Source organism: Colobus angolensis, unplaced genomic scaffold (assembly GCF_000951035.1).
Source record: "Colobus angolensis palliatus isolate OR3802 unplaced genomic scaffold, Cang.pa_1.0 Scaffold85, whole genome shotgun sequence".
NCBI classification, from domain to species: Eukaryota; Metazoa; Chordata; class Mammalia; order Primates; family Cercopithecidae; genus Colobus; species Colobus angolensis.
Genome location: NW_012122376.1, coordinates 8,838,500 through 8,860,450, shown reverse-complemented (window position 1 = coordinate 8,860,450; position 21,951 = coordinate 8,838,500). Strand labels below are relative to the sequence as shown.

General features: G+C 38.9%; 1 protein-coding gene across 2 annotated transcripts in view; it reads left to right on the top strand.

The window, feature by feature from the left end:
• The window catches only part of SEC23IP (SEC23 interacting protein), a 50,442-nt gene that overhangs the window by 17,259 nt on the left and 11,232 nt on the right, over positions 1-21,951 (top strand). For both annotated transcript variants that reach the window (XM_011930257.1, XM_011930258.1), the window contains 10 exons: positions 2,821-2,941; positions 5,546-5,635; positions 6,544-6,685; positions 8,618-8,826; positions 9,185-9,303; positions 10,222-10,374; positions 11,664-11,759; positions 16,836-17,027; positions 20,409-20,564; positions 21,139-21,241. In XM_011930257.1, coding sequence (XP_011785647.1) covers positions 2,821-2,941; positions 5,546-5,635; positions 6,544-6,685; positions 8,618-8,826; positions 9,185-9,303; positions 10,222-10,374; positions 11,664-11,759; positions 16,836-17,027; positions 20,409-20,564; positions 21,139-21,241 — 1,381 coding nt within the window. The remainder of the gene's footprint in view (positions 1-2,820; positions 2,942-5,545; positions 5,636-6,543; positions 6,686-8,617; positions 8,827-9,184; positions 9,304-10,221; positions 10,375-11,663; positions 11,760-16,835; positions 17,028-20,408; positions 20,565-21,138; positions 21,242-21,951) is intronic.

The following is a 21,951-nucleotide window of genomic DNA, read 5'->3' as shown; positions in this document are numbered from 1 at the left end:
CACTCCAGCCTGGGCGGAGGCTGAGGCAGGAGAATGGCATAAACCCGGGAAGCGGAGCTTGCAGTGAGCTGAGATCCGGCCACTACACTCCAGCCTGGGCGACAGAGCAAGACTCCATCTCAAAAAAAAAAAAAAGAAAAATTAACTGGGCATAGTGACACGTGCCTGTAGTCCCAGCTACTCGAGAGGCTGAGGTGGGAGGATTACTTGAACCTGGGAGGTTGAGGCTGCAGTGAGTCATGATTGTGCCCCACTACCCTCCAGCCTTGGGAGGATTACTTGAACCTGGGAGGTTGAGGCTGCAGTGAGTCATGATTGTGCCCCACTACCCTCCAGCCTGGGTGACAGAACAAGACCTCATCTCAAAATAAAAAGTAAATTTTTCTCAGGCTGGGTATGGTGTCTCACACCTGTAATCCCAGCACTTTGGGAAGCCAAAGTGGGAAGATTGCTTGAGACTAGGAGTTTGAGACCAGTCTGGGCAACAAGGAGACTCTATCTCTACAAAAATTAGCTGAGCATAGTGGTGTGCACCCGTCTAGCTACTCGGGAGGCTGAAATGGGAGGATCACTTGAGCCCAAGAGTTTGAGATTGTAGTGAGCTGTGATCACGCTCACTCCAGCCTGAGTGACAGAGCAAGACTCTAAATAAATAAATAAATAAATAAAGTAAGTATTTCTTATGAAGTTTCTGTTTATGGCAACATGATAACTGGAGTTTAGTATGCACTGTAGAAGTTGCTTGATAGTTTTTATCACTTGATCAGAAGTTGGCAGGCTTTTTCTATAAAGGGCCAGAGACAAAATATTTAAGGCTTTGCAAGTTACATGTTCCCTGTTGCAGCCAGCAGCTCTGCCACTATGGTGTGAAAGCAACCAGGGACAATGTGTAAACCAAAGGGTATGATATTTTCAATGAATCTTTATTTATAAAAACAGATAGTGGGCCAGATTTTTCCTGTGGGCTGTAGTATGCCTGTCTGCCCTTGATGTGGTTTGCTCTAACCTTTCAAGTAAAAATGTGTCCTTTTTCTTTTTCTTTTTATTGTCTTTATGAATTTATCTTGTTTTTAAAAAAATATTGATTGCTGGTGTTCTGATTCTTTCATTTGCCAACCTTAATTTCTCTGAGCTCCAAGTTCCTCACCTACAATAATGATCTCCCAGGGTCATATTTTAGGTGAAGTGAGGTAATTCATGCAAAAGCATCTGGCATGGGGTTTAGCACACAGTAGTTTCTGAGAACATAGGCTTTTTATTTATTCATTTTTTTAATAGAAAAGTATATAAAAAAACTTACAATCCAATTACTTCTGTAGTCCTTATTGATACTGAAATAAAAATAAAAACATTCATATGCCAACAAAATGTAAACAGTTTAAAAGGACATTAAATGAAAAATAAAACCCTCCTATATCTGCCTTCCTCATTTCTCCTCTACATAGTAACCGCTCTTAATCTTTTTGTTTTTTTAAGAGACAAGGTCTCACTCTCTTACCCAGGCTGCAGTGCAGTGGCCAATCACAACTTGCTACATCCTTGAACTCTGAGCTCAAGGGATCCTCCTGCCTCAGCTTCCCAAGTAGCAAGGACCACAGGTGTGCACCACCTTGCTTGGCCAGTTTTTAAGATTTTTTTGCAGAGATAGGGTCTTGCTGTCTTTCCCAGGCTGGTCTGGAACTCTTGGGCTCAAGCCTTCCTCCTGCTCCCACCTCCCAAAGTGCTCAGATTACAGGTGTGAGCCAACGCGCCTGGCTAACCTTTTTTTTTTTTTTAAGACAAATATTTTGCATACTACATCAAGTATATATTCTTTTTTTTTTTAAAGAAACTTTTCTATGTGGTACAGGGCTGAATTTAATACAGTTGGTTTAACAGAATGTATTTCCTAAAAAGTGGTAGGGTTTTATCATTATGTTTTTGTCATTGAAATTGAAATTTTATTTTAATTGGGAATCTTAGTATTTAAAGGATTTTGCTTTACATGTTTTTATAAGACAAAGACTCCTCAATTGCAGGTTACTTGTCCTTGATTTCTTTTTTTGTTTTTATTTTATTTTATTATTATTATTTTTTGTAGAGACAGGGTCTCTAACTTGGTTGCCCAGGCTGCTCTGGAACTCTTGAGCTCAAGCAGTCCTCCTACCTTGGCCTCTCAAAGTGTTGGGATTACGGGCATGAGCCACTGCACCGGGTCTATCCTTGATTTCTTTTGTGTAAACCTGGAGTTTTATTTAGCTTTTATTTTTGTTTATTTTTGGTTTTTTTTCGAGACGGGATTTTGCTCTGTTGCTCAGGCCAGAGTGCAGTAGCGCAAACACAGCTCATTGAAGCCTTGACCAACTGGGCTCAAGTGATCCTTCTGCCTTGGCCTCCTGAGAAGCTGGGACCACAGGCATGCACCACCATGCCTGGCTAATTTTTAAATTTTTTGTGGAGACGGGGTCTCACCATTTTGCTCAGGCTTGTCTTGAGCTCCTGGGCTCAAGTGATCCTCCCACCTCAGCCTCTCAAAGTGCTGGGATTACAGGTATGAGACACCATACCTGGCCTATGTTATAAGTTTTTAAATCAAGGTGTAATACTTCTGATTTAATTGTATAATTTTCAACATAAGCATTGGAAAGAGATTGATTTGCTTAATTTTGGTGGTTAGTGAACACTAGCAAGACTCCTTTAAAGTTTGTTTTGGGGGAACAGCACTAATAATTAATAAGTCTCCATACTCTGAGGTGTAGCTTATTATGTATTAAACTACTTAGCCTGTAGTGGAAAAGAATTTGTTAATGAGCTTTGTCATAATTCTGTTGCATCTTGAAGGTTATTGTTCAGTTCCAGCCGTCCTCAGTGCCAGATGAATGGGGGACCACGCAAGATGGACAGACAAGGCCCAGGGTTGTAAAGCGTGGAATTGACGATAACCTTGATGAAATTCCTGACGGTGTGTATAGTTTGTTTAGAACTGAGGTCTGTTTTAGTCCTCTCCATTTTAGCATAATTCTTTAGAGTGATGAAGAAAGAAACAGTTATTAGAATTCCCTGCCATAGTGGCCATGGCATGCAGAAATCAGCCAGTTTGGCGCATATCTTTTTTTTTTTTTTTTTGAGACAGGGTCTCATTCTGTCACTCAGGCTGGAGTGCTGTGTAGTGAATGAACACGGCTCACTGCAGCCTCAACCTCCTGGGCTCAAGTGATCCTCCCACTTCAGCCTCCTGAGTAGCTGGGATGAAAGGCGTGTACCACCACTCCCAGCTAATATTTCTATTTTTTGTAGAGATGAAGTTTTGCCATGTTGCCCAGGCTTTTCCCGAACTCTGGAGCTCAAGCTGTTTGCCTACCTCGGTCTCCCAAAGTGCTGAAATTATAGGCGTGAGCCACTGTGCCTGGCCATACCTTTCTTTTTGATTTTATTACTTTTGTATCTTTATTTTTTAATTGATGCATAATAATTATACATATTAATGGCGTACACCTGATATTTTGATAAATGTATACAACGTGTAATGATGAAATTGAAGTAAATAGTATGTCCATCACTGCAAACATTCATCATTTCTTTGTGTTGGGAACATTTCAGATCTTTTCTCCTAGGTAGTTTTCTTTTTCTTTTCTTTTTTCGGACAGGGTCTCACTCTGTTGCCCAGGCTGGAGTACAGTGGCATGATCTTGGCTCACTACAACCTCCACCTCCCAGGTTCATGCGATTCTCCTGCCTCAGCCTCCCGAGTAGCTGGGATTATAGGCGTGTACCACCACACCCAGCTAATTTTTGTATTTTTAGAAGAGATGTGGTTTCACCATGTTGGCCAGGCTGGTCCCACACTCCTGGCCTCAAGTCATCCACCTACCTCAGCTTCCCAAAGTGCTGGGATTATAGGTGTGAGCCACTGCACCCTGCCTCTCCTAGGTATTTTGAAATATACAATACATTATTTTTAACTGTTGTCACCCTACTGCGCTATCTAACAGAAGTTATTCCTTCAACATACCTGTATGGTTGTACCCATTAATTGAACTCTTTTTATCTTTACTTCCCCTCGACCCTTCCCAGGCTGTGGTAGCCATCATTCTGCCCTTACCTCTGTGAGATAAACTTCTTTAGCTCCTACATATGAGTGAAGACATACAGATATATCTTTATCTTTAAATTTGAAATTCTGTTAAAATACATAAACCACATAGCGTAGATTCTAAAATATATTTTGTTGTGGAGAAGCACTTTGCTGGTTGGAACTAAGGTTTGGCAACGCTTTTAAGCTTGTGTTTTTATACCCCACTGGTTTGTATTACTCTGGTGCGGGGATTGCAGACTTTTTCTGTAAAGGGTCAGATAGCAGATAGGCTTTGCAGGCCATATGGTCTCTGTTACGGCTACTCAGCTTTGCCATTTTTGTGTGAAATCAACTGAAGACTGTATGTAAACAAATGGGCACATCCATGTTCCATAAAACTTCTTTTTTTTTTTTTAAATGGAGTCTCACTCTGTTTCCCAGGCTAGAGTGCAGTCGCATGATCTGGGCTCACTGCAACTTCCACCCACTGGATTCAAGTGATTCTTGTGTCTCAGCCTCCCGAGTAGCTGGGATTACAGGCACCCACCACCACGCCTGGCCAGCCCATAAAACTTTATTTATTTTATTTTTATGTTTTTCTTTGAATGGTTTCACTTTTGTCAAAAACTTTATTTATAAAAACAGGTGGCTGGGCCTGGTGGCTCATGCCTGTAATCCCAGCACTTTGGGAGGCCGAGGTAAGTAGATCACCCGAGGTCAGGAGTTCGAGACCATCCTGGCCAACATGGTGAAACCCTGTCTTTACTAAAAAAAATACATATATAAAAATTAGCTGGGCATGGTGGCAGGTGCCTGTAGTCCCAGCTACTCGGGAGGCTGAGGCAGGAGAATCGCTTGAACCCGGGAGGCAGAGGTTACAGGGAACCGAGATCGTGCCATTGCACTCTAGCCCAGGCAAGAAGAGTGAAACTCAGTCTCAAAAACAAAACAAAATAAACAAAACAGGTAGTGGGTAGGATTTGGCCTGTGGGCCATTGTTAGCCATTGCCAGCTTTAGTATATATGCTTTGGTTTCTTCTATACTATTATTTAAGAATGGATTTTATTTTTACAATTACATACACTTCATGTTTATTGAAGTGTATGTAAAGTGTATGTTGATTATAAATCAATACTCGCACTATGAAATCTGAGTAATCTCCACGTGGGGCTTAGTGTCCTGGGGAGTTGTGAAGCCTCACAAGGTTGTGGAGCCTCCGTAGATACAAACCTGCTGTTCATCATGTGCTAACAGCATCTGGGAAGAGAGAGAGCCTGCTGCCTTCACCTCTTGTTCTAGTTCGCTTTTATTTGCCGAGAGGGACAAACTGTTCCTCTAATTTGATAGGGGTAATGCGGCTTATTCTCTTTGAAGGGTCATGAATTTCTTTGGCAAGTTTGTGATGACAAAAGAGATATCTAGAATATTGCCATTGGGAAAATCCAAGCAAATTGCCATCTTTTATGTATGTTTAAAAATTTTTTTGATAGGGGAGATGCCTCAAGTTGACCATTTGGTGTTTGTGGTGCATGGCATTGGACCTGTGTGTGACTTACGCTTTAGGAGCATTATTGAGTGTGGTAAGTGTTGGGCATATTGTATTTCATGGGATGATCTGAGAACTAATAGAAGGGCTTTGGAGTATTCGTTTTTAGGATAGTTCCCAGCTGTGTACTACTTGCTGAGGGGGCTGTAAGAGGAGATTTAAATGGTCAGTGGGAAATACTAAGTTGTACTTGATTTGCTGTTGTGACACGTGACTCATAAAATCCCAGACTCTGAGGAATTAGAAGGGATCTTGCTGACAGCCTTTGCCTGAGCACCTGCAGCAGCTAGGAGCACCTCTGCATTGAAGGGATTTATAGTCAGTGAGTTGGGAGAAGTTGTTTAATGGAAACGTGAATCTGCCTGGTTGACTTAAATTTTTGAAATTTTATTTTTATGTCCATATAATAATAGTTGGTATTTATTGAATATTTGGTATATGCCAAGTATCTTGGATGTCTTGTCATTTGACCCTCACAAATAAACCTTTGGGGTATGGGCGCTGTCACTGTTACTGCCGCTACTGTGACTAATGAGGAACTGAGGCCCAGGGCAGTGGGGGTTGGGGGTGAAGAGGTAGGTAGGGGTGGGGGTGAGTGAAACTCTCCGTTCTCACAGTCAGTAGGGCCTGGAACCTGGAGCTGGCAGTGTGATTCCAGAGCCTTTCCCCAAGGTGCCGTGCTGCCTCCTCCCAGCAGTGGTGGTTGAACTGATTCATCCCAAGCATCTATTCCTCTGCAGTGATGGAAAGTTGAAAAGAGCTTCCCAAAAGTTACTTATTCCTTTCTTTTTAAAAAATTTTACTAATTCTCTTATCCTCATTTTTTTCTTAAAAAAAAATGTATCTTTATGTTATTAAAAATACTGGCATGTTTGAAGTAACTGCTGACTAGCTATCAAGCTAGGAGAATTTAATTTATTTTTTCTGTTTTCTTTTTTGAAGTGGATGATTTTAGGGTGGTTTCTCTCAAATTGCTGCAGACACATTTCAAGAAATCTTTAGATGACGGGAAAATAAGCAGAGTGGAGTTTCTTCCAGTTCATTGGCATAGTTCTTTGGGTGGGGACGCCACAGGTGTTGACAGGTTTGTGGATTTTGATAACTTGTTTTTCAAATTAGTCAAATTTAAATTTAAAATTTAAACCATAATATGAAATAGTTTATTGTAGCTTCAATCAGTGTTTTTTAAAATTGTGTATTTCTGACATGATTAAATATTGGCTGTAAGGTTTGCACACTACTTTTCTCTCTGTGTGTGTGCATTCCTCTTGTAAATATTTAAGAGAATCTAAGAAATTTTAGCTGGTTTTAAAATACAATTTTAATCTGTAGCGGTTTAGACAGGGGGCTGTCCTTTATATAGTAAGATGCCCAATGGCCTTTCCACCCAACCAAAAATGTCTCCAGAAATTGCCAGATATGCCCTGGAGGGTAAAAATCACCCCTGACTGAGAACCACAGATTCAGAATGTTGTTTCTCATTGGAGATGCTCTTGTCGGGACAATTCTTTGCTGTCACAGTTCAGACCACTTAACTTCCTTAGTGTAAAGACCACTCAGTACTAGCAGTGCTCACCAGGCACTGTGACAATTAAAAATACTCTGCTCAATTTTGAATGCTCCCAACTGAGAATCATAAATACAGGTAATAGTTATGCTGGCACCTGTCTAGATTTCAGTGAACGCTGTAATGTTTCAGGGTACATAGTTTAATAAAACTATTTCTACAACAGCATTTTATCTATGTTAGGCCCTATTGTAAGGGTGTTTCTTTTGTGTGTATTCCTAAATTTCATTTTGGTCATTCTCAAATTTGGAAAGATTTTTCATTCCATGTAGCCCTGTTTTTTCTGTTTGATATTCTCTTTAGTCCTTTTGACCCACAAGTTTTGTCAGGTGTCCAGATTTGCAGTTAACTGGAAGAAAAATGGAGGAGTAATCTTTTCTCTTTAAAAATAAAATAGAAATCTTTGCATATGACTTATATAGCAGCTGACTCTTCAGAGAATCCCACGATTCATAGTATAGTTATAGGCACAAATAGCTTAAAAAAAATATATATATATTTTTGAGACAACATCTCACTGTCACCCAGGCTCTAGGGCACACTGGCATGATCATGGCTCACTGTAGCCTTGGACTCCTGGGCTCAAGTGGTCCTCCCACCTCAGTTTCCCAAGTAGCTGGGACTACAGGCGCAAGCCGCCTTGCCTGGCTAATTTTTAAATTTTTTGTAGAGATGGGGTCTCACTGTGTTGCTCAAGCTGGTCTTGATCTCCTGAGCTCAAGCGATCCTCCTGCCCTAGCCTCTCAAAGTGCTAGGATTACAGGCATGAGCCACCACATATGGCAGCACACTTTTTTTTGGCTTTATCTTTATATTTTTAATTTTTTTTCGAGGTGGAGTCTCGCTCTGTCGCCCAGGCTGGAGTGTGGTGGCACAATCTCGGCTCACTGCAACCTCCACCTCCTGGGTTCAAGCGATACTCATTCTTCAGCCTCCCAAACAGCTGGGTCTACAGGTGCGTGCTACGACGTGTGGCTAACTTTTGATTACAAAAAAAATTTTTTTTGAGATGGAATCTTGCTCTGTTGCCCAGACTGGAGTGCAGTGGTGCGGTCTTGGCTCACTGCAACCTCTGTCTTTCAGGTTCAAGCAATTCTCCTGCCTCACCCTCCTGAGTAGCTGGGATTATAGGTGTACACCACCACACTTGGCTAATTTGTGTATTTTTAGTAAAGACAGGGTTTCGCCATGTTGGCTTGGTTGGTTTTGAACTCCTGACCTCAAGTGATCCACCCACCTTGGCCTCCCAAAGTGCTGGGATTGCAGATGTGAGCCACCGCATCTGGCCTATCTTGATTTATTTATAATGACTGTCTACAGAAAGAACTCAATATTTAGTCTGTGGGGTTTTCTTAGTGTATTTTCAGGAGTCAAAAATCTAAACTTTAAAAAATCTGTAAATTTAAGGTAGATGCTGACTGAATGTGCTGTATTTTTCTTTTTAAACAGGAATATTAAGAAAATCACTTTGCCAAGTATTGGTCGATTTCGTCACTTTACCAATGAAACTTTGCTAGATATTTTATTTTATAACAGCCCCACCTACTGTCAGACAATTGTGGAAAAAGTAGGAATGGAGATAAACCGTCTGCATGCACTCTTTATGAGTCGGAACCCAGACTTCAAAGGAGGTGTCTCTGTTGCTGGTCACAGTTTAGGTAAAACTGTCAAATATTCACATTTTAAATACAATTTTTGTTGAGTTATAACTGCTTTCAATATAGGTGATATTGTTAGTGCAAAATTAAGAATTATAGATTTTAAGTTTCAGAAAGGGTAAAAATGAATGCTTTGAGTTTAGATTCTGCCTTTTCTATATTCATCTCTAGTATTACCTAGGGAATGCTACGTATTTTAATTTATTCTGCTGTTTGATAAAATAAAATTATTAATTATCAGGTCTTGAGTAACATGTAACTTCTGTATGACTTTTGACTATAGACATTGAAAAAAGAGTTTATTTAGTGTTGTAAAAGCACCTACTACATTATAAGGCAAAATGTTTCTTTTTCTTAGGTTCTTTAATCTTGTTTGACATCCTGTCTAATCAAAAAGATTTGAATTTATCAAAGTGCCCTGGACCTCTTGCTGTTGCTAATGGAGTTGTGAAGCAGCTACATTTTCAGGAAAAGCAGGTATGTCTGTACATGGCCAATTAACATTTTGATTTAGAGTCTATGGAGCTGAACAGTTTTCAAAAGTCTGAACTGTTTCCTGAAACATATGTTTGTTTGTTTGTTTGTTTGTTTTAACGAAGCCTTGCTTGGTTGCTTGGGCTAGTCTTGAGTTCCCTCCTGGCCTCAAGCGATCCTCCTGCCTTGGCCTCCCAAAGTGCTGGGATCAATAACTCTTCAGAGAATCCCCAAATTCAGAGTACAGTTGTAGGCCCAAATAAAATAGCTGCCATGTCCAGCCCTGAAACTGGTTTTACATATTAAAGTACACCAAGGTTTAGAAATGGAATGGAATAATATAGCTCATTATTTGAGTTTCTCATTCTTCTTTATGGATTATAAATTTAAATATGAAAGTTTATGATTTTTAAAAATGTAAATTATAGGAAATGGAGACATGAGTGATTTATTAAATTTATATACTTTTCAGAATATTCAAATTTTTTTTTTTGAGGCAGAGTTTCGCTCTTGTCACTCAGGCTAGGGTGCAATGGTGTCTCGGCTCACTGCAACCTCTGCCTGTCGTGTTCAAGCGATTCTCCTGCCTCAGCCTCCCAAGTAGCTGGGATTACAGGTGCCTGCCACCATGCCTGTCTAATTTTTGTGTTTTTGGTAGAGACGGGGTTTCACCATGTTGGCCAGGCTGGTCTTCAACTCCTGACCTCAGGTGATGTGCCTATCTCAGCCTCCCAGAGTGCTGGGATTACAGGCGTGAGCCCCTGGGCCTGGCCAGAACATTCAAACTTTGAATGGCAAAGTACTGTACCTAAAATTATGATTTGTCTATAGAGCAAAATTGTTTCAGATTTTTTGTAGATAAGGAGTTGTTACATGGGAGTTTTTCTGAGCTTGTAATGTTTTTCATACTTTTTTTTAAAGTTGCCTGAAGAGCCAAAGCTGACTTTGGATGAATCATGTGACCTTGATGTTGAAAATGAAGAAGTCCTAACTTTGCAAGAAACTCTGGAAGCACTTAGCCTCTCTGAATACTTTAGCACTTTTGAAAAGGAAAAGATTGATATGGAATCTCTGGTACTGATCATAGTTTGCTTCACTTTGTTTGAAATTGTTTTTCTTGTGTATAGATTGAAAATTAAGAATAAACACTTTTGTATCAAAATATATTCCAGAGTAGACAAAGACTGAAATGGTTTAAAAAATTGAAAAACACAGATTATTTTTTATAATCTGAAAGGCTTTTCTGAGTATGATGCAAAATCCAGAAGCCATCAAAGAAAAAAATTGTGTAACAGTAGACACCATAAACAACACCTAAAGGCCAATGATACATTTGCAACACACATTATAGGCAGAGGGCTTACTTCATTAATATTCAAAGCTTCTACTAATCAGTTACAAAAAGACCATCACATCAGTGTGATACGTAAATAGGCAAATAATATAAATGTGATTTGCAGAAAAGGAAATAGCAAATGGTTTCTTAGCATGTGAAAACTCGTAAGAGAAATGGAAATTGAAAGTACAATGGGATTTTTTTTTTAACTTACCAGTTTGAAAAAATAGGAAGTTTGATAATATGCTGTGTGGCCAGGATGAAGGGAAGTAGCCATTGTGATATATTGTTGTTCAGACTGTAAATTGGTACAGATTCTTTGGAGGGCAGTTTGGCAGTATCTTTAAGAATATAAAAATTACCCTTTGCTTCATCAATTTCATTGCCAGGAATATTTCCTATAGAGAAATATTCACACAAGAATATCTACAAGGATACTCATGGCAGTGTTTGCAATATAACAGAACATTAGAGACACCATTGGTGTTGAGGAGTAGTGTGCTAGTGAAATCATTTACGGTACATCCACATAATGGAGTACACTACAGCTGTTGAACGAATGAAGCAGTGTCAGAGATACCTGTCTCTAAGATACATTTACATGAAGAGAGCAAAGTTTAGTACTGTCTGCATAGTAGACCACACACATAGAAAAAAACATGTAGGGGTACTATGCATACATAAGACATCTCTTCAAAGAGCGAATTTCCACAGTTGCTGCTGAAATGAGAATTGTATGGTTGGGACAGCAGTGGAAGGAAGATATTTCATCGTATGCTTGACTATATATAGCTTTGGAATTTTGTATAACATGTATTTTCTGTTAATTAATAGAATGATTTAGGTGTGGAGGCCTAAGATTTTATAACCTAAACCAATGCATGATTTAAATACGAAATAATTAACTTTTAAAAAGTTGAGTGGCTCTTAGATTGCTTTAGATGATGTGGTTTCTTTATAATTTTCATATTCTCATTTCAGTTCTATCACTAGATTGATTAATGTACTTGTCTGTTTCCTTTTAAAGCTTATGTGTACAGTTGATGACCTGAAGGAAATGGGGATACCCCTTGGACCCAGAAAGAAGATAGCTAACTTTGTAGAACATAAAGCAGCCAAACTGGTAAAGTTCACCTCTGACTCAAGCAAAACTAAAACTCGTGGTGTGACCAGCTTGTTTATATTGTAGAAAATTTTGATACTGCTATGGTTAGGTAAGCTAGTTTGCTCCCTACCTGGGGCACAGTAAGGGAGCTGATGGAAACCCAGACTTAGGAGTCAGTCAGAGTTGGGCTTAAGTCCACATTAGGCTAAGTGACCATCCTGGTTTTCCTGGGACTAAGTTCCTAGGATGAAGGGCTTTCAGTTTTAAAATGGATATTTAAGGTTTTCCTGGTGCAAAAACTGGTTAAGTTCTGACAAATAAATTCTCAGCTCAACTATTTATTAACTGCATATTAATGAGCAATTTTTATTTGGTTTTATTTGTTTGTTTATTTTGAGATGGGATCTTGCTGTGTTTCCCACTGCTGGTCTCAAACTCCTGGGCTCAAGCTATCCTCCCGCCTCAGCCTTCTGAGCATGAGTGATTTTCTTAATTTTTCTCATCCTTTGTTTTCTTCATTTCTAAAATGGAAGTAATAATACCTTCCTTATAGGGTTGGAGTAAGGATGAAATAATGCATGCAAAGCTTAGCACCAAGTAATAGCTTACTTTCTTCCCAGTCCTTATCATCTAAAGAGATGAGGCAAAACATACACACTAAAGTCTCATTAAACACTCAACAGCAAAAATTTTTAACAATACAAAACAAGGCAACAACTAAAAAGCATTTAAAACTAGAACAACTGGAAAAATATACTTGTTTTATTAATTTTAATTTATTGATCAAATTAATTTTACAGAGGTTTTCTAATCAGAAAAATTAGATGACAGGGTGGCTGTCTTATTTTTATTGTTGTTAACATGCTCTTTGATGATCCTTCCATCTTTTGAATTTCTATGGTTCTATTATTTTACTACCTATTTGGAACTTAACCTACGTCATTTCTTTATGTGGAAAATGACTATAAAGTCATAGGACTGATTTTTTTTTTTTTTAGTTAGCTTAAGGAATTGAGTCTTTCAGCATTTTATTGAATAGCTACCTCTTTTAAGTCGGGCACTGTGTTCAATTCTTGGGAGCCGGAGATTAACCAAGAGTGTGCTGTCTAGTTAGGGGGAGCGTGTTGAGCTCAAACGACAACATACCAGCCCCATAATAGCGTGCTGTGTGTGCTGTCCTGAGGCAAATGAGAGGTGGCGGTTCTGGCTTGTTGAAACAAGCATGGGGTAGGTGAGAGAAGACTTCCCCAAGGTGATGGTGCTTGAGTTTGAGGGAGGGGTAAGATTAGGGGAGATGGCCTTCTGGAAGCTGGCATGTTGTTTTCCTGTAGCATCAGGGAAGCTGGAAACTGGGAAGGGCAGAGGGTTCCAAAGGTCCAAATGGCAGGTGTGAGGGCTTGGATTTTGTCTTGTAAGGGAGTGGTTCTCAAACATGTTCTTATGGCCGTGAAAGTCATGGTGTTTTTAAACAAACATTACAAAATACTGACCTGCTTATTCTATCACAAGTTATGATTTACCACCAAATCATCTGTGTAGTCTAAATTTTAATTTTAACTTTTGGGTTGTGGAGAGTTTACTTGGTCACAGTGCACAGATGAAGTTGGAAAGGTGTGAAGTGGAGGTGGCTGCAATCTTACACAGTAGTAATTGTAATCGTACCATGACTGAAAGAGAGATGATAGGGTGTAAGGTAGGAGGTGGAGAGGAAGGGAGCAACTCAAAAGACGTTTTAGACATAGACAAGCAGTATTTGATTAAGTGCTGAGAAAGATTATTAGTTAAGAGGTATCTTTCGTGTCATTTTTCTTGTATGTTGAATTGTTCTGTAATTCCAGTTTACAAAGAGCTTTTCATCTCATGTGAGCCTCACAGCATCCCTGTGAGTAGATTCCCAGGCGTCTGTCTCTGATGAGCCGAGTAGTCAAACTGAGACTAGGACTCAAGCATGTCAGTGTTGTTCCTGTATACAGGCTGCATGCTCCATACATAAAAATGCTTGTCTCTGTGTATACATGTTTATACATCAGTGAAGCAAAGCCTGAAAAAAAAAAAAAAAACGAAAACAAAAACAAGAAACGAGAAGCTTTGTGTTCAGGCCCTATACCATGTTCTTAATTTATTCTGTAATAAAAGGGAAAAAAGTAGAAAAGGAGACTGGTTTATGGACTGCAGTTGCTTAGATATATAAATTATGGCATTTATAAGAATGTTTTGAAATGAGCAAAAATCTATAGAGTGATATTATTTTTTAAATTAAAAGGTAATTGCCTTTGGATGAACCATGAAACTTTCTCAGCTGAGTTGCCATTGATTGCTTTACAGATGACAAGGTGCTACTAGATCAATACAAAAGTAATATGGTGTGTCCTGTTGATTTACTGTAACTGAAATAATGGGACCAAAATTAGCGATTATTTTATAATAAGGAGATCAAATATTTGTGATATTTGTGACTGTGCACTTTTTTTTCTTTTTAAAGCATCTTAGTAATTTTCATTTGAAAAGGAATTGTTTCTAGTGTTGGGAATATTGATAGTCAAGTATGTATATGTTGGTTCAGTGTTTTTTTTTTTTTTGAGAGGAAGTCTTGCTTTGTCTCCCAAGCTGGAGTGCAGTGGCATGATCTTGGCTCACTGCAACCTCTGCCTCCCAGGTTCAAGTGATTCTCCTGATTCAGCCTCCCAACTAGCTGGGATTATAGGCACCCGCCACCACGCCCAGCTAATTTTTGTATTTTTAGTAGAGGTGGAGTTTCACCATGTTGGCCAGGCTGGTCTCAAACTCCTGACCTCAGGTGATCCACCTGCCTTGGCCTCCCAAAGTGCTGGGATTACAGGAGTGAGCCACCACGCCTGGCCTATGTTGGTTCACTTTTAAACACTGTTGGTTCACAGTTTAAAAATTATTGCAAAATTTTGAACAAAACAACTCTTGGCAACAGGACAGTTTCTGATCTCCTCAGACAGCTCTCAGCAATTTAGAATGTTTTATGAATTTAACGGGAGGCACTCCTGAGTGAGAAAGCACTCAGAAGTGAGGAACCCTGAAAATGTTCCTTATTTCGGATTTTAGGCTTAATTTTGTATTGCCTCCAAAGGGCAGAGATGACCCAGCCTTCTGAAACACTAATGGAGGAAACAGTTACAAGCTGGCTAAGAGTTTTCTTTTTTATAGATTGCTTTTTCAATTAACCAGTTAGACTTACTTTCCTGATTTCCTGGTGTTTGGAATTCAATAGTTGATAAATCATTTTGGCCAGCTGTGTTGTTAGGCACTGTTTAATAGCTGTTTAAACAGAGACGAACACTCAGTCATTCACAGCCTAACTTGTGTTACTGGGAAGTAAACAACTCCCCCTCCCACCCAACTGTTTAAATTTCTCCTGTGTTACTGTTGCTGCTGTATTCAGGGCGAATTACAAACCAGTGTGAATGACTTTTCTCTCATTATAGAGATAACACCTTTTTTTTTTTTTTTTTTTGTCCTCCTCTGTCGCTCAGGCTGGAATGCAGTGGTGGATCTTGGCTCACTGCAACCTCCGCCTCCCAGTTTCAAGCAAGTCTCTTGCCTCAGTCTCCCGAGTAGCTGGGATTACAGGTGCATGCCACCATGCCCGGGTAACTTTTTTGTATTTTTAGTAGAGACGGGGTTTTGCCATGTTGGTCAGGCTGGTCTCAAATTCCTGACCTCAAATGATCCACCCGCCTCAGCCTCCCAAAGTGCTGGGATTACAGGCGTGAGGCACTGCACCCAGCCGAGATAACACCTTTTATGTAGATGCCCCAAAGCTTTTGTTTATTTATGGAAACGCATAGATCTTTTAAAAAATTATTTATTATTTTTTGAGACAGGGTCTCACACTGTCACTCATGCTGGAGTGCAATGCCGCACACATGGCTCGCTGCAACCTCCACCTTCTGGGTTCAAGCAATCCTCCCACCTCATCCTCCTGAGTAGCTGGGACTTCAGTCATGCACCACATGCCCAGCTAATTTTTCTGTAATTTTTTAGAGATGGCATCTTGCCATGTTGCTCAGGTTGGTCTTGAACCCCTGAACTCAAGTGAGCCACCCACCTCAGCCTCCCAAAGTGCTGGGATTACAGGCATGAGCCACTGTGCTGAAATGCCTAGATTGTAAGTGTGCAGTAGGGTAAGTTTTCACGATTGTATACACTTGCATCATCACTGCCTAAAACAAGAAATTGAACATTTCTGTGTTCATTTCTATGTTTTGTGTTCATTTCTATTTCATGAGAGAGCTCAGGTAGCTCCCTCATGCTGCTTTCTAGTTAACTCCTCCCACCACAGAGCCGCTCTTCTGATTTCCTTCAATACGGAATAGTTTGCCTATTTAAAAAATTCATATAAGTAGAATGAACAGTATGTATTCTTTTATACTTGGTTTCTTTTACTCAAAGTAATATTTTTGAGATTTGTCTAATGAGAGCCAATAGTTATACTAGTTGTAACTGTTTTGCTATATTTTCTTTGTTTCTTAATTATTTTTCTTAAGAATTTTCAACTATAGACATCATGACATTTGTTCCCTAAATATTTAGTATGCATTTCTAAAAAGGATATGTAAAAATTTTTTTCATTTAACTTTTTTTTTTTGAGACAGGTCTCTGTTGCCCAGGGTGGAGTGCGGTGGCACGATCACAGGTCACTGCAGCCTTGACCTTCTCGGCTGAAGTGATCCTCCCACCCTAGCCTCCTGAGTAGCTGGGACCACCGGTGTGCATTACCAGACCTGGCTAATTTTTAATTTTTTCTAGAGATGGAGGTCTCACTGTGTTGCTCAGGTTGGTCTTGAATTCCTGGCCTCAAACTACCTTTCCCCCTTGGTCTCCCAAAATGCTGAGATTACAGGGGTGAGCCACTGTGCCTGGCTTGTACATTTTTTTTTTTTAATCAGCTGAAGCAAAAGCTGTAGGTAATAAAAAGGACATTTTTTAAAGTAATCACAATGTTGTTACTATTCCTGAGAAGTTGCTAATCATTCCTTAATACTGAGATAGCATGTTTTGTGATGATAGCTGAGAGCTGAACCTTTCCTCATGATTATGTTATTGAATTTTGGTATTTTACAGAAAAAAGCAGCATCAGAAAAGAAGGCAGTGGCGGCCACTTCTGCAAAAGGACAAGAGCAAAGTACCCAGAAGACTAAAGACATGGCTTCCCTCCCCTCAGAATCTAATGAGCCAAAGAGGAAACTTCCAGTTGGTGCTTGTGTGTCTTCGGTGTGTGTGAATTATGAATCTTTTGAAGTTGGTGCCGGACAGGTAAGTTTACGTATTGACTAGGGCTACATAGTTCATGTTGAAATCATACATCTTTATCATGTGGCTTGGCTTTAAGTTCTTTAAATATTTATTTAACATTTATTTGGGATGTGGAGAAAACTGATTTTTCTCTTAGTGAAAATTTTTTTCTTCTTCAACAGTGCTCAAAATAAGGGATTAAATGCATACAGAACGTGTTGTCTGACTTTTGAAATTGTCTCTATTTCAGTTTTCCCACCACTCGTACTTTTATAGCATCAGTCTCTTATGGCCACTAACAACACAAGTGGCCATAGTTAAAAAATTATGTTCAGCATATACTTCAGTTTCTATGAGAGCAACTTGGCTGTATTGACTCAACTTATGTTTCCTAGTACTCATAATTCTTCCCTTGGGGAAAAAGTCTTATAAAAATTGACCAATGCTGCATTTAGTAATATGCTTTAACATACTTATATCACAGTGGCTTTTAGAATTATTAAAATCCTTTTAGACAGTGTTACTGTCAGGATATTTACGGTTGAGTATGTAAAGATGCATTTCTATAAGTGAGTTCATGAAGGTACAAAATGAAATTGGATGTTTGATTTGTATTAACAGTTAAGTTTTAGAGGAATATATTCTTATGTAAGTAAATATTCCTTTACAACTTAATTTCTTTTCTTTTTTTCTTTTTTAGAGACAGAGTCTTGCTCTGTTGCGCAGGCTGGAGTGCAGTGATATGATCATAGACCATTGTAACCTCAAAATAAGGTTTTGGGGTTTGGGTTTAAGGGACACCTCCTACCTCAGCCTCCCAGGTAGCTGGGACTGTAGCCGTGCACCACCACATCCGGCTAATTTTTTCATTTTTTGTGGAGACAGTCTTACTGTGTTGCTCAGGTTAGCCTCGAACTGGCCTCAAGCAATCCTCCTGCCTTGGCTTCCCAAAGTGCCGGGATTATAGGCATGAACTACTGCATTGGGCCTACAACTGCATTTTTAATGACTGCTGTAATCAGTAATGACTAATTCCACTGTTTGGAGAGATACTGACTTATTCTTATTTCCTTATCATTGAAGGTATTAGTTTCTTAAGGCACCATAACAAAGTTCCACAACCTGGGTGGCCTTAAACAGTAGAACTTTGTTGCCATACAGTTCTGCAGAGCAGAATAGATAGGGTGGTGGCAGGACCATTTTCTCTCGGAAACTTGGAGGGGAATCCTTTCGTGTTTCTTCCGAGCTGCTGGGGATTTGCTGGCCATCTTTCGCAATTCTAGGTTTATAGATGCATCCCTCCAGGCTTCGTTTTTATGTCATATTCTCCTTATCTCTTAATATCATCTTCCCTCTGTGAGTGTCTGGCTGTGTGGCCAAATTTCCCTTTTTTATGTATCAGTCAGATTAGGGCCACCACAGTGATCTCATTTTAACTTGATTACCTTTTTAAATACCCTGTTTCCAAATAAAGTCGCATTATGAGGTATTGGGGGTTAGGACTTCAACATAAATGTTTTGTGGGGACACAGTTCAACCCATCATATTTAACATGTAGGCAATTTCTACTTTTTACTCTTTTAAGTTGTCTAGTGATGAACATTTTAAAGCCAGTTTTCTGTGCACATTCTTTATTATTTCTTCCAGTTAAGTTGGTAGACATAGGATAGCTGGGCCAAAGGATGGACACAGTCCCTTCCCTGGGGGAGACATCAATCTGGATTCTCCCCAACAGTTTAGAAGGTTGCCTGTTTCCTCTGTCCCTTGCCAGTACTGGTATTATCATTTTCCTTTAAAAATATGTAGTAGTTTCACTTTGACAACTTGATTCTAAAGAATTAGGTTTTTGTGTGTATTTTCATGCAATTTTTTTTTCTTTCTTGTTAGTACTTCTTTCTTTCTTTTTAGTATTTCATTTACGTTTCTGATGACCCCATAGGGAAAATGGTATCACACTGTATTTCTGTGAGCACTAGTGAGGTTATTTTCTCGTATGTTTTTTAGACAGTTTTCTTTTGTGAAGTGTTGAATTTACCTGTTTTTCTATTTGTTTTCTTTTTTCCTTTACTGACATTTACAAAATATTTACATATTAAGGTTATTAGCTCCTTGTCATGTATGTTATAAATATTTCTTCCAGTTTGTAATTGTTCTTTAACTTTCTTTTTCTTCTTTTTGTTTGCTGGAACAAAACTGTCGAATTTGCAAATATAAGGGCAAGCCTAGGAATGTGAAGTCTAGACTTTGTTAGAAGGGGCAGCTTAGTGTAGTAGAAAGAGAATTGGATTTGGAATTAGAAGTCCCACATCTAAGTCCACACTCCACCACTCACTGGCTCTGTTTTCTTGGGTAAGTCGTGTCACATATTTGAGCTTCACCATAGGCACAATGGTTCTTGCCTTGCCTTGCCTCCCTCTTTCTGTGTACCTCTGTTGAACACTTGGATTATGCCATTCATTGTGCTTCACTCTCAAGATACTAAAGTAAAAAGACACATTTCCTGCTACTGAGAACCAAATGAAAGAGCTTTGCAAATTGTACAGTGCTATTCAGATAACTGTGTTTTCTCTTGGAGAGGCTACATGTAAGCTACTCAAAATGTGCTCTTTCAGGACAAATCATTTTCTCATGGAAAGAAACTTAACTGGAGAGGATGATAGTTATAATAATAACAGAAGTAATGCTCATTGAGTGCTTAAGCTGTGCCAAGCTCTGTGCTAACCACTTTATGTGGATTAGGTTATTTATTTTTCAATCACATGTGAGCTTGGCATTGTTATAATCCCCATTTTATAAATCAGGAAACTGAGGTGGAGCAGAGAGAGGTTAAGAAACTTGCCCAAGGTCACACAGTGAATGAAACCATGATTCAGACCCAGGCAGTTTGAGTTGAGAAGTCTAAAGTTTTAACCATATTTATAACCATAATAAATATAGTAATTCTTATAGACTATTATGCTGTGCTAGACAATAAGTAAAAGTATAGCCAGAGGATATAATAGTCTATAAAGATTTTAAAGATAACCTTTCAGTACTTTTTTTTTTTTGAGATGGAGTCTTGCTCAGTCACCTAGGCTGGAGTGCAGTGGCGTAATCTTGGCTCACTGCAACCTCCGCCTCCCAGGTTCAAGCGATTCTCCTGCCTTAGCCTCCTGAGTAGCTCGGACTACAGGTGCATGCCACCACACCTGACTAATTGTTCTATATTTTTAGTAGAGACAGGGTTTCACTGTGTTAGCCAGGATGGTCTCCATCTCCTGATCTCGTGATCTGCCCACCTCGGCCTCCCAAAGTGCTGGGATTACAGGCATGAGCCACCAGGCCCGGCCTGAAAATTCAAAAGAATTTTCTACTATGTAACATTGGAACAATCATCTTTTATTGTTATTTGATTCTTTCCAGGTTTCTGTTGCTTACAACTCATTAGATTTTGAACCAGAGATATTCTTTGCCTTGGGGTCTCCAATTGCTATGTTTCTCACTATTCGAGGAGTTGATAGGATAGATGAGAATTACAGCCTTCCTACCTGTAAAGGGTTCTTCAATATTTATCATCCGGTGAGTAATTAAATTTACTTTCTTTTTTAAAATCTTTTTTTCTTTTTTTAACATTTTTTACTTTTTTATAGAGATGGGGTCTTACTATATTGACCACGCTGGTCTCAAACTCCTGGCCTCAAGTGATCCTTCCATCTCAGCCTTCCAAATTGCTAGGATTATAGGCATGAACCACTGTGCCTGGCCTTTTACTTTCTTTTTTGAAGAAGATGATGAAGAAGCTGTCCTCTTTATCCTAATAAATTCTCATATTCTTATTTCTTGGGAATTAATACCTATCTTGATTTTATAAGATTCAGCTCTTGTGTTCTAAGAGGTATAGTCTGACACTTTCCATTAAACTTACTTATCAAAAACCTTTGTTCAGGGAAATAATTCTTTTGCTTTGCTTGCAAAGTAATCTTACACACAAACTAGAAAATCTTTTCATAAGTGTCAGTATTTGAATCAGGTGTGGAGAAAAATAAAAATCTCTGGTTTGCCATGTATCCATTTTCTTACCCAGTGAAGGCATATAACTCAAAACAGCTTTCATAAATTTCTTTTATTTATTCATAAATTCTTCTATTTATAGCTTGATCCAGTGGCATATAGATTAGAACCTATGATTGTTCCAGATTTGGACCTAAAAGCTGTTCTCATTCCACATCACAAAGGCAGAAAAAGACTTCATTTAGGTAAAAAGCAAATACTATAAAAACTTTTTTTCCTGTCATTTGTAATCTGTAATGAATTATGAAAATTTTGACACTAAATCGTCTCTGAGAGAATTAATATTATTTAAGTGCCTACTATGTTCAGAACTTTTAAACTAAGAATTTCGAAGAGCTTTAACAAAGTTACAAATGAATTCTTTCTCTTTGATGGCATTCTAATTGTCGAGGTAATTAGGAGTAGGGAGAAGTTGGTAATAAGGCAATAAGATGCATAATTAGATTTTGATAGAGTTTGGTTATAAGTTTTGGAATTAGGAAGAAGAACAGTTTTTAAAGTAATGACCAGACCATCAAGAAAGAAACTTGATGTTGTCTAAGTGAGCTGTTATTTTCTTGCTAACTAGACACACTTTTCTAGTAGAAAAAATTCATTAAACATAATGGATTGGTGATTCCAAGTAGAATTAGGTTTCTCTCCTTCCTGTTAATGGTGTATATTAACCCTACATTTAAAAGTTTGGCTGGAAGGGATGGGAGGGGTAGAAGAGAAGGAAAAGTGATCGTGCACTCTTACATGAAAGTGTGTTTTTTGTTTGTTTTGCTAACATGCTTTTTAAAAATACTGAACTCTTTTTTAGTTAAAATAAGACGTGTGTTTGATAACTTAGAGACCTTGAATTCACACGTGATTATTAGGCAACAGTAGAAAAAGTGAAGGAGCAGGGGTTTCT